At 43.6% G+C, this 12,500-nt stretch overlaps 1 protein-coding gene across 2 annotated transcripts in view; it reads left to right on the top strand.

Moving 5' to 3' along the window:
* The first annotated feature begins 2,856 nt into the window (after positions 1-2,856).
* The window catches only part of LOC125026488 (venom carboxylesterase-6-like), a 10,471-nt gene continuing 827 nt past the window's right edge, over positions 2,857-12,500 (top strand). Inside the window, exons 1-10 of one of the 2 annotated variants that reach the window (XM_047614968.1) lie at positions 2,857-3,026; positions 3,395-3,659; positions 5,957-6,109; positions 7,455-7,596; positions 8,090-8,275; positions 8,665-8,873; positions 9,166-9,316; positions 9,603-9,781; positions 10,261-10,423; positions 11,042-11,172. In XM_047614968.1, the coding sequence (XP_047470924.1) occupies positions 2,872-3,026; positions 3,395-3,659; positions 5,957-6,109; positions 7,455-7,596; positions 8,090-8,275; positions 8,665-8,873; positions 9,166-9,316; positions 9,603-9,781; positions 10,261-10,423; positions 11,042-11,172 (1,734 nt within the window). In that variant the 5' untranslated portion in view covers positions 2,857-2,871. Of the gene's footprint in view, positions 3,027-3,394; positions 3,660-4,825; positions 4,927-5,956; positions 6,110-7,454; positions 7,597-8,089; positions 8,276-8,664; positions 8,874-9,165; positions 9,317-9,602; positions 9,782-10,260; positions 10,424-11,041; positions 11,173-12,500 lie in introns of those variants that run through there. The other variant, XM_047614969.1, reaches the window with a different exon arrangement.

The raw sequence follows: 12,500 nt of genomic DNA, 5'->3' as shown, positions 1-12,500 counted from the left end.
TATCATTGTCGATATTCAAATGTCTTTATGTTTTGTGAATACTCAGCAATATTTGTCTCCTTATCACGAAGCTTTTTAGTCTTGTAAACACCATAACTCTTCTTACATACAACCGTATATAAGGTACCCTTGTTCCTTCACCACGAAACCACCATGTGACCATATGTATCGGACTTTTATGTTCATTCAAATTATTTCATGTTTCCCATTATGAAATGTTCCAAAACGAAGTTTGTTCATAGAAATGTCTGAGCAGTTCAGACAGACCGCTCGCCACAGCGGGCCGGGCAGGTCGCCCGCTCTTCCCTGGGCGCCCCTGCCTTGCCTGTCCTCTGTATCCCACCTACCACACTCCCGTGCAAATAAAACTTAGAAGCAGCAACAACTTTCACTTCACTCAAGAGAACCACCATACAAGTGAGAGACAGAGAGAAAGGATAAGACCACCACAGTACATTACACTGGGTAGCATAACGCTGGGATTAGCCCACCACATCATTATAGAGAATGAAAGAGAGAGAATGAGAAAGAGAGAGAGAGAGAGAGATAAGGGAGAGAGAGAGAGAGATAAGGGAGAGAGAGAGAGATAAGGGGGAGAGAGAGAGAGAGAGATGAGGGAGAGAGAGAGAGAGAGAGATGAGGGAGAGAGAGAGAGAGAGAGAGAGAGAGAGAGAGAGAGAGAGAGAGAGAGAGAGAGGGAGAGAGAGAGGGGGGGAAGGAGAAGATGGAGAGAGAGAAAGAGAGAAGAGAGAAGAGAGAGAGAAAGAGAGAAGAGAGAAGAGAGAGAGATATGGGAGAGAGAGAGAGAGAGAGAGAGAAGAGGGATAGACCGAGCAAGAGAGCGAGCGAGCGAGAGAGAGAGAGAGAGAGAGAGAAGAGGGATAGAGCGAGCGAGCGAGCGAGCGAGCAAGCGAGAGAGAGAGAGAGAGAGAAAGAGAGAGAGAGAGAGAGAGGGATAGAGCGAGCGAGAGAGGGATAGAGCGAGCGAGAGAGAGAGAGAGAGAGAGAGAGAGAGAGAGAGAGAGAGAGAGAGAGCGAGAGAGAGAGAGAGAGAGAGCGAGTGTAGTATAGGTGGTTGCTTGTTATCCCACTTGCTGCCGCAAAGTGGTAGTTTGGTACTTGGATTGAAAGTTGTCGCAGCTTCTAAACTTTATTTGCACATGAGTGTGGCAGGTGGGATACAGAGGACAGGGAAGAGCGGGCGACCTGCCCGACCCGCTGTGGCGAGCGGTCTGTCTGGACTGCTCAGACATTTCTATGAACAGAATTCGTTTTGGAACATTTCATAATGGGAAACATGAAATAATTTGAATGAACATAAAAGTCCGATACATATGGTCACATGGTGGTTTCGTGGTGAAGGAACAAGGGTACCTTATAAACGGTTGTATGTAAGAAGAGTTATGGTGTTTACAAGACTAAAAAGCTTCATGATAAGGAGACACATATTGCTGAGTATTCTTAAAACATAAAGACATTTGAATATAGACAAAGATAGCGGTAACATATTTTGTGATTCAGAATAACGAACATTTTGAGTATAAACAACACATAATTATACACAGAGACATCAGAATAACAGCATGGGAATTGTTCACGAGCAATAAGGGTTGAATTAGCGTGTTATTAGGTCACTTCGTCATTGTCACGCCTGTAGACCTGTTGGAGTCGGCTGAGGACAGTGGAATTACTGTGAGATAAGGAACACATGGCTTTTCTGGTATGTGAGACGAAAGAGATCAAGAGAACAGGTCACTAGAGCGAGCGAGAGAGAGAGAGAGAGAGAGAGAGAGAGAGAGAGAGAGAGAGAGAGCGAGAGAGAGAGAGAGAGAGAGAGAGAGAGAGAGAGAGAGAGAGAGAGAAAGAGAGAGAGAGAGAGAGAGAGATGAAATGAGAGAGAGAGATAGGAAAAGAGAGAGGGGAAGAGAGAGAGAGAGAGAGAGAGGAAAAGAGAGAGAGAGAGAGAGCGTGTGTGAGCGTGTGCGTGTGTCTGTGTGTGCATATATTCAAGCATGTATGTATTTGCGTGTGTGTATCCAGTGTCTGATGGCAAATGCCGGACGTAAAGCTATACAATCTGATATCCCTGCAAATACCGCTGCTATAATTAATAACTTTTTTTTTTTTTTCCCCAAGACCAACGTCGTCCCGTCCCTCAAGACTTCCGCAAACATGCCCGAAAGACAAGCCACCGACAGGGAACATGACGCAAGAGATCTTCGAGGTGACAGTGAGAAAGAGAGAGAGAAAGAGTGGCGGGCGGCGTCAAAATAATCTCCAAAAATAATAAAAATAAAGGTAATAAACCAGCAGGGTGCTTGGGGGGGGGGGGGTGATACAGAGCGCGAAGTCTTGCAGATAAACTGGTAGAGAGATAAAGGCAGAAAGGAAGATAGCTGACGTAACTACAGATAGATAGATAAACTGAAGCTAAGTGGAAAAGGTAACACGTGAGCGGCCGGGCGGTATAGATAGGCGTTAGTAAGCTTAGCTGATCTTATCAAGCGATTAACTGATCGGAGACTCGGCTTAAGTTAGAGTTATATAAACTTGTGATTCCTTTTATTGTCGGGAGGAGGAGGGAAGGGGAGGGGCGCAGTCGGGAGGAGGAGGGAAGGGGAGGGGCGCAGTCGGGAGGAGGAGGGAAGGGGAGGGGCGCAGTCGGGAGGAGGAGGGAAGGGGAGGGGCGCAGTCGGGAGGAGGAGGGAAGGGGAGGGGCGCAGTCTATTACATTTATCCTCAACTTATCGAATTGTAGTTACTTCCACTCAATTCCTCTTTTTCTCTGTATCCTTCTACCAGTTCCCTGCAACAAAGAATTCGGCGTCCTTGCCAGGCCCAACGAATGGCAGTGGCCGTTATTGCTGAATAATGCTGACTCTAGAATCACCACGTATCTGTAAACACAAGAATCTTCCTCTGACGCATCACGCCAGTCGGAGCTTCGGCTTGAGAGGGAGAGGGTCAACAGCGTCTTCGTCTTCCATTTTTTGTTTTTTGACGAACGTGAGAAAAGAGAAAGCGAGGTAATGAGTGATATTTTGAAAAAGTGGTTCTGTCTTTTGTCTGTTTGTGTGGCGCCGCAGTCGTAAATGAATGTACTATTATCAAATTTGGTCCAGACAAACAGTAATAATAGGAAAAACTATAATAATAAGAAGAATGACAATAATAATAATAAGAAGAATTACAGTAACAATAATGAGTAAAAATAACAAAAGTAATAATAATATTGAGTAAAAATAACAATAATAATAATAATAATAATAATAACAATAATGATAATATCAATAATAATAATAATAATAACGATAATAATAATAATAATAATAATATCAATAATAATAATAATAATAAGAACAATATTACTACCAATAAAATGGTTTCTCAACAGGATGAGGATTCTGGCGGCGGCGCTGACGACGGCGTGGCTGGCGGCTCTGGCGGCGGCGGCGGCGGCGGGGGCGGAGGAGGAGTCATGTACGATCCCCGAGGCCAGGGCGCGGGGACCATGCGGCGAGGCTGAGGCCAGGAAGAGGGTGCAGCTGCAACAGGGGCTGATCGAAGGCGCCAGGTCGGAGGCTGAGGACGGAAGCTTCTTCTACAGCTTCAAGAACATTCCTTTCGCGAAGCCCCCCGTCGGGGATCTCAGGTTCAAGGTCAGTGGCGCTCACCGGCTCTTTTCAAACTCTTTTACTCTTGCTCCTTCGAAACGGATGGTCTGCCTGTCTGTCTGTCTGTCCGTCAGCTCGTTTCTCTCTTTCTCTCTTTCTCTAAATATATATCTATCTCTCTCTCTCTCTCTCTCTCTCTCTCTCTCTCTCTCTCTCTCTCTATATATATATATATATATATATATATGTGTGTATATATATATGTGTGTGTGTGTGTGTGTGTGTGTGTGTGTGTGTGTGTGTCTGTGTGTGTGTCTGTGTGTATGTGTGTGTGTGTGTGTATGTGTGTGTCTGTGTGTGTGTCTGTGTGTATGTGTGTGTGTGTATGTGTGTATGTGTGTGTGTGTGTGTGTGTGTGTGTGTGTGTGTGTGTGTGTGTGTGTGTGTGTGTGTGTGTGTGTCTGTGTGTGTGTGTGTGTATGTGTGTGTGTGTGTGTGTCTGTGTGTATGTGTGTGTGTGTGTGTGTGTGTGTGTGTGTGTGTGTGTGTGTGTGTGTGTGTGTGTGTGTGTGTGTGTGTGTGTCTGTGTGTTATGTGTGTGTGTGTGTGTGTGTGTGTGTGTGTGTGTGTATGTGTGTGTGTGTGTGTGTGTGTGTGTGTGTGTGTGTGTGTGTCTGTGTGTATGGTCACTGGGGCCTCCACACACACACAACTTCAGATTCCTGAAACGAAAAAACAACAACAATATAGCTTATGTTGTCCTTATATATGTTATTATTTTAAGGTAGAACCAAATGAAAGAATGTCACAGTAATGGTCTTTGGCAACACGTCAACTAGGAAAACACAAATACCAACCCCATGTTAGCGCCTCCACACTATATTTGTTCTTATCATTACTTACCACGTAACCACAGAAAGTTACAGAACTTGACATAAAGTACCAAGGTTTTTACTGTCATACCGTTTGCGATTTTTAACAAAGATCTCATTACGGAAACGTGAAGCCTCATAACGTACCTCGGTATAACTCGATGTTCCGAACAAATTGGACCATTGAAGCCCTTAATTGCAAAGTTGTTAAGTGGCTCGTCCTCCTGAAATTGGCCTGGTGCTATATGCCCTTGGCCTGTTATTGACACTTTTTGCTCGACTGTTATTCACGGTGTCATCATGACAACGAAGGAAGGAATAAATGACCACTGCAAACAAAAGCTGTTGTGAATTTATGTGGATGTTTACGTTTCTGTTGTGACGTCAGAGCGGCATCGAGGAGGTGGCGAAATGTTGACTCCAGATAAGCGTTCCAAATGGTAAATAGCTCTGATTGTGCATATTTGTATGATAAAATCTTTGATATGTCTCTATCTATCAGTCTATCTATCTATATATGTGTGTGTGAGTGTGTGTGCGTGTGCATGTGGCTGTGCGTGTGTGTGTGTTCGTGTGTTTGCGTCCCATCCCCTTTCCTTCTTGACTAGCTAAATCAAAGGAAGTTTAACAAAACCCATTATAATTTTCATATTCCAGGAAGAGTCGCGCTTTATTTTCCTTATGAAAGTTCTCAAATAAATCGAAGTTGAGAGTAATCCCACGTATTTCAGCTGCCTTATCTTAATACCATCTTGGAAGACTAAAATTCCATCTTGACGCGTGGGGTTGCGTGTGTCCGAAGGGGTTCTCAGGCCAACAGCTCGTACGTGGGTTTATTAAGTGTTCAAGGCGTTTAAGCTTTCATCTGTAACATAGGAGCGATGTGCGTAAGTAACTTTCATGTATACCACAAGCATTGATACGTTCACGTCAATGCGCTACAGTCATAAGATAAGATGCATTTATGTGAAAATATCGATGAATGTACTCTAAGTGAAAGTTTAAATAATCAAAACATTTTCGGGCAGTTGGTTTGAGATCACTTTTGGCCGCCTTCAAGTGGTCTTTCAGTCGAGGTCATTGGGCTAATAGACAGACAGCCAGGCAAAGCATTGGATCCTGCACAACGCATCTAGACAAAAAACGATTGATTGTTGATAAGATAGATAAACCAATAATATGAAAGGAATGTGTAATGAATATATAAATGCCTTGCAAGACCATGATTGCAAACATTTGATTTACTTTTGTGATTTCCGTAACCAATAGTCAGAGTCGAATGTCAGATTAAAACTTGAAAAAAAGAAACAGTTTATATAATACGCCGAAGGGTTTCCTTTTCATAAAAAGGCTGTAAAGGATGAAAGATGTAAAAAGAAAAAAAAATCCAATTTTGAAATAATATGTTTGCATGTATCAGCATATGTACGAACCCCTTGCCTATCATTAGCTCGCCCACGCCCTTCACAGGAGCCCCAGCCGGCCGAAGCATGGACGGGCGTAAGGAACGGGTCGCTGCCCGTGCCCAAGTGCACACAGATCAGCCTTTCCATGTTCCAAGGAGGGGAAGTACAGATCGAGGGACAAGAAGACTGCCTCCATCTCTCCGTCTTCACTCCTCGGGTCAGTCCGCCCGCTGGGGTTCGCAGTTTGTTCTTGTCGTTGATATTGTCGTGGTTGTTATAAGTACTAGTAGTAGAAGTAGTAAAAGTAGTACTAGTAGTAGTAGTAGTAAAAGTAGTACTAGTAGTAGTAGTAAAAGTAGTAGTAGGGGTAGTAGTAATAATAGTAGTGGTAAGAGTAATAGTAGTAGTGGTAGTAGTAGTACTGTTATTCTCTAAAATGAAATGGATAACCATTAATATTAGTGACTTGTCCTTAGGTCCAATATAGTTTTACCGGCACACTTGACAGAAAAATATATTTATTAATTAATATAACTACTACTACTACTACTATTACTACTACTATTACATCTACTACTACTACTATTACATCTACTATTACTACTATTACATCTACTACTACTACTGTTATATCTACTACTACTACTATTACGACTACCACCAATACTACCACCACTATTGCTAACACTAATAGTTAGATAGATACTCCTAAGCTCTTGATCTCATTCTGGACCTGCCTCTGTTCAAGTCAGGAATCCTCCCCCCCCCCCCCTCTCTCTCTCTCTCTTTCTCTCTCTCTCTCTCTTTCCTCCTTCCCTCCCTCTTTCCCTCCCTCCTTTTCTCTTTAACTCCCTCCCTCCCTCCCTCTTCCCCTCCCTCCTTTCCTCCTTGCCGCCCTCCTTCCCTCCCTCTCTCCCTCCCTCCCTCCCTCCCTCCCTCCCTTCTTTCTTCCCTCCTCCCTCCCTCCCTCCTCCCTTTCTCTCCTCCCTCCCTCCCTCCCTTTCTCTCTCTCCCTCCCTCCCCTCCCTCCTTCCCTTCTTTCCTACCTCCCTCCCTCCCTCCCGTCCTCCCTCCCTCCCTTCTTTCCTTCCTCCTCTCCCCCTTCCCTCCCTCCCTCCTTCCCTTCTTTCCTTCCTCCCTCCCTCGCGTCCCTCCCTCCTTCCCTCCTTCCCTTCTTTACTCTCTCCCTCCCCCTTCCCTCCCTCCCTCCTTCCCTTCTTTCCTCCTTCCCTTCTTTCCTCCCTCCCTCCTTCCCTCCTTCCCTTCTTCCCTCCCTCCCTTCCTCCCTCCTTCCCTCCTTCCCTTCTTTCCTCCCTTCCTCCTTCCCTTCTTTCCTCCCTCCCTCCCTCCCTCCCTCCCTTCTTTCCTCCCTCCCTCCCTCCCTCCCTCCCTCCCTCCCTACCTCCCTCTCTCTCTCTCTCTCTCTCTCCTTCCTTCCCTTCTTTCCTCCCTCCCTCCTTCTCTCTCCTTCCTTCCCTTCTTTCCTCCCTCCCTCCCTCCCTTCTTTCCTCCCTCCCTTCCTCCCTCCCTCCCACCCTCTCTCACCCTCTCTCCCTCTCTAGCCCTACGCGTCCGACCTTCCCGTGATGGTGTGGATTCACGGCGGCGGCTTCTTCCTCGGAGGAGCGGAGGAATACCGTCCGTCTCCGCTCATGACGAGGGGCGTGGTAGTCGTCCTGATTCAGTACCGGCTGGGGACGCTGGGTGAGGCCGAAGGAGGGCGCAGGGGGGCGCTGGAGGCCGGAGGAGGGCGCAGGAGGGCGACCTGCAGTGCCTCGTTTCCGTTTTCCTTGTTTTGATTTGTTTCGTTCGTTTTTCTGGTTTCCATTATTTTTTTTTTTATGTGTTTTTTATCGCTATATGATTCTGTTCATTATTATTATTGTTTTTTTTTATTATTATTATTTTTAGCTTGTATATTATATATATATATATATATATTTTTTTTTTTTTACCTTGTATTTTTAGTTCGTTACGTAACATTTCTGTTATATTTCATTATCTTTTCACATTTTATTTTTTATCTGTTTATTGTCGTCAATAGTAGGCTCTCACCGTTTAATTGCCATATCAGTTAGAGCCATTTTTATTTCCTTCACGATTTATCACAACCATCCCTCCAACTAGACCCCTTCTTAGCATTATCTATCAGCACGCTCTCAAGGCCAATATAGCAACGGGTACTTTCCTTCTGCAGGATTCTTATCCACCGAGGACTCTGAGCTCCCTGGTAACCTAGGGTTGCAGGATCAGACGCTGGCCCTCCGCTGGGTCAAGGACAACATCCGTGACCTCGGCGGCGACCCCGACAAGGTCACCATCTTCGGGGAGTCAGCGGGGGGCGCGTCGGTGCACTTCCACGTTCTCTCCCCCATGTCTGAAGGTGGGTCAGCGCGCGGTTTCAAAGGCAGAGGGAGTGGGAGGGAGAGAGGGAGGGGGAAAGGGAGGGAGAGAGGGGGGAAGGGAGGGAGAGAGGGAGGGAAGGAGAAAGGGAGGGAAGGAGGAAGGAAAGGAAAAGAGAGAGGAAGGGAGGGGGAGAGGGAGGGAGGGAGAGAGGAAGGAAGGGAAAGAGAGGGAGAGAAAGAGAAAGAGAAAGAGAGAAAGAAAGAGAGAGAAGTGAGGAGAGAGAAAAGAGATGAGAAAGAATGAAGAAAAGAGAATGAGAGTGAGAGCGATAAAAAGACAAAAAAACAAGAGAAAGAGAAGAGAAGAGAGAAAACGAGAAAGAAAAAATAATAATCACGCTTGCCCCCCTTCCCCTCCCTCCCCCAGGCCTGTTCAACCGAGCCATCATGCAGTCCGGGACGATGCTGTGTCCGTGGGCGATGCGCGAGGGACACCGGGGCGTGGCTGCGCGGCTCGGCGAGATCTTCGACTGCCCCGGCGAGTCCGCGGAGCCCGCCCTCGACAGCGCGGCGCTTCTCACCTGCCTCAGGGGCGTCCCTGCCGAAGCCCTCATCGACGTGCAGAGGGAATTTAATGTGAGTTGACGGTTTGGCTCCTGAAGTCCTGTTGTAGGGTGTGTTTTACATGCAAGACACCCACAAGGATAATATATACATATACATACACATACACATACACATACACATACACATACACATACACATACAGACAGACAGACAGACAGACAGACAGACAGACAGACAGACAGACAAACAGAAATTCATACATACATACATACATACATACATACATACATACATACATACATACATATATATATATACATACATATGATGCCCATATTTCCCTTGCCTCGCGCCCGCCCAGATCTGGGGCTTCTCGCCGCAAGTGATGCTGCCGCGCGTGGACGGCGTGTTCCTTCCGGACCATCCTGCCACCTTGTTAAGGGAAGGCCGTTATAACAAGGTCGACATCATATCAGGCATCACGTCCCACGAAGGCACCATCTTCACCACACGTAAGAGATAACGATATGCTGTCTTTATGGAAATTCTGTGTTATTTGTAAATGCTAATGTAAAATGCCTACATTTTGAATTACAAAGTGATAGTTATAATAGTGGCCTTACATGGTGTATGATGTATATGTGTGTGTGTGTGTGTGTGTGTGTGTGTGTGTGTGTGTGTGTTCGCGCGAGCGTGTGTGTGTGCGTGCGCGTGCGTGTCAGCCATGCTTTGCCAGAACCTCCCACTCAAGTTCTCCTCACACGCCCCTCATCTTCCCGTTTTCTTTCGCGTTCCCAGCGCTCCTCAGCAGCCCAGACTTGTCAGAACTCGTGCTGAAGAACTTTAGTGTCGCCGGGCCGCTGGGGATGATCGTCGAGCAGGAGGATGACCCCGAGTACCTGGCGAGGCGAGCCTACCATCACTACCTCGGGTCTCCTCTGCAGCTGACGATGGAGAAAGCTGAGGAATTCATACAGGTATATTGATTGTGTAAAAGGAGACAAGTATATCATTTTGTTTTGTTTTGGGGCTTGAGTCGACCGGTTTCGTTTAAATGCGGATTTGTCGATTTACTCAAATACTGTGTATACATATATATATGTGTGTGTGTGTGTGTGTGTGTGTGTATGTATGATGTGTGTGTGTGTGTGTATGTGTGTGTGTGTGTGTGTGTGTGTGTGTGTGTGTGTGTGTGTGTGTGTGTGTGTGTGTATGATGTGTGTGTGTGTGTATGATGTGTGTGTGTGTGTATGTGTGTGTGTGTGTGTGTGTGTGTGTGTATGATGTGTGTGTGTGTGTGTGTGTATGATGTATGTGTGTGTGTGTGTGTATGTATTTATGCATGCATATGCACACACACACACACACACACACACACACACACACACACACACACACACACACACACACACACACACACACCGCCATCCTTGTCATGCCCTCCCCGCCCCGCCAGCTCATGACAGACCGCATGTTCGCCATGTGCCACCTGGACGCCTTGAAGCACCACCAGCGAGACGAGGCCTTTGGGAATCACGTGTTCTTCTACGAGCTGCAACATCGCGGAGAATTCTCCTTCGTGGAAATGTTCTCAGGGCCTTCGGAAATAGGCAAAGGGTGTAAGTAATGCATGGTTCAGTGGATATATCGTTCTGTTGTATAACATTAGGTTTGCAATGTTGAAATTAGTTTTTGTGATTAAGATAAATATCATTATCATTAATACTTTCATTAGAATTATCTTTTTTTTTAAATTCCATCCTCTTACTATCATTACCATCGCTATCACCGTGATCAGTAGTCACAGCCATTACAAATGCCGAAACTCGTTCTCGCCTCACCATTCTTTAAGCTAATAATAATAATAATAATAATAATGATAATAATAATAATAATAATAATAATAATAATAATGATAATAATGATAATAATAATAATGATAATAATAATAATGATAATAATAATAATGATAACAACAATAATAATAATAATAATAATGATAATAATTTAGTCGGATTCCATTTGTTACAATGGATATCCTTGGTGTGAAAGGCTGTCTGTTTTATGTTGCTTCTCAATAACCCCCTGCCATCCACTGGCGGCGAGGGATTTGAACGCGGGTCAGCGAGATGGCCAGACGAGATCGCTACCGCTGCACCACACAGGAACCGTCATCCCATCTAAGGTCTCTATAAGCACCTTGAATCTATCAACGTCCCTCTCTCTCTCTCGCGCAGGGATAGGCCACGGAGATGATCTACAGTATTTTTTCGACCCTGATATCGGAGAATTTCACACTCGCCCGAGAGGAAGACCTGCTGGTGAAGCGGATCATGCTGGATCTCTGGACCGCCTTCGCCGCCACAGGGTGAGGCTCGGCGGGGGCTGCAAGGGGGCTTCTGCTGGCCTCGAGCTCGGGGATTGTGTTTTATATATATATATATATATATATATATATATATATACACACATATATATAAATATATATATGTATGTATGTATATATATATATATATATATATATATATATATATATATATATATATATATATATATACATATATATATATATATAATATACATATATATATAAATATAGTATACATATATATATATTTATATATATATGTATATATAATATACATATATATATATATATATATATATATTTTATGGTAAGGGATTTACTTGTCTTCTAGATTCGGGATTTTTTAAGTTTGATTAAGAGAGATTTAATTGTCTCCTGGATTTTTGATTTGTTTTGTTTATTTAATCAATAATCTTCATATATTTAATAAATGTGATTTCTTGTCTTGCTGGAATTTAAGGATATTATATTTGTATTTATTGATTTTATCTTTTTTCTTTATTTATATATATCTATTTATTTATATATTCATCTATCCTTTCTTGTTGTGGTTTAAGGAATCGGTTTCATATTTTCATTATTATTTTATTGACTTATTTATTTTAAAAGATCTATGTATTTTCTTATCCATTATGTTAATAACCGATTATCCCCTTACCTATTATGACATTCCCATAACTTGCAGTCGTATATTTATGGATCGAGCGCTTGTCTTTTTGTTAACTTGCAATTGCAGATCATTATCTTACCTTGTTAATTACTGGTGCTGAGAAACAGTAATGAGTTTTGGAGTAATTTTGATAGGAACGATAATGAAGCTGATGATGGTGATACGAGAAATACATAACGAGAAATGCGTTAATAATGACAATAATATGAATCATGTCAATTACATAATATAGTGATTAATGATACATTCCTTCATGATACATCATATTGCAAAATGAATGAATGATATTATAATGAAATACATTAATAACAAGTTGAGCAATAACAATAATTGATTTAATTGAGTTACCAATAAGAGACATGTTGTTTGAGAGCATCTAGTGCTAACTTATATGAAGCATTATATACGCTGAGATGCTCGATCCACCGAGATACTCTAAATTAACCTTTAAGCACAAAATTGCCGTCAGATAAAATGTCTTGGAAGTAAGGCTGGCGAGGTGATGTCGGAACCAAAAAGGAAAAGAAAAAATGTATGTAATGTATATCTGAAAGGAGAAAACACACTACCGTGTTGATACTATGGTATAAAAACCCACACTGTAAAACTAGATTTAACACTAGATAGTGTTGGGTTTTTATACCAATGTATATCTATG

Source organism: Penaeus chinensis, chromosome 6 (genome assembly GCF_019202785.1).
Source record: "Penaeus chinensis breed Huanghai No. 1 chromosome 6, ASM1920278v2, whole genome shotgun sequence".
Lineage (NCBI taxonomy): Eukaryota > Metazoa > Arthropoda > Malacostraca > Decapoda > Penaeidae > Penaeus > Penaeus chinensis.
Note: the sequence above shows the minus strand (reverse complement) of the source record. Positions and strands in the feature narration are given on the sequence as shown.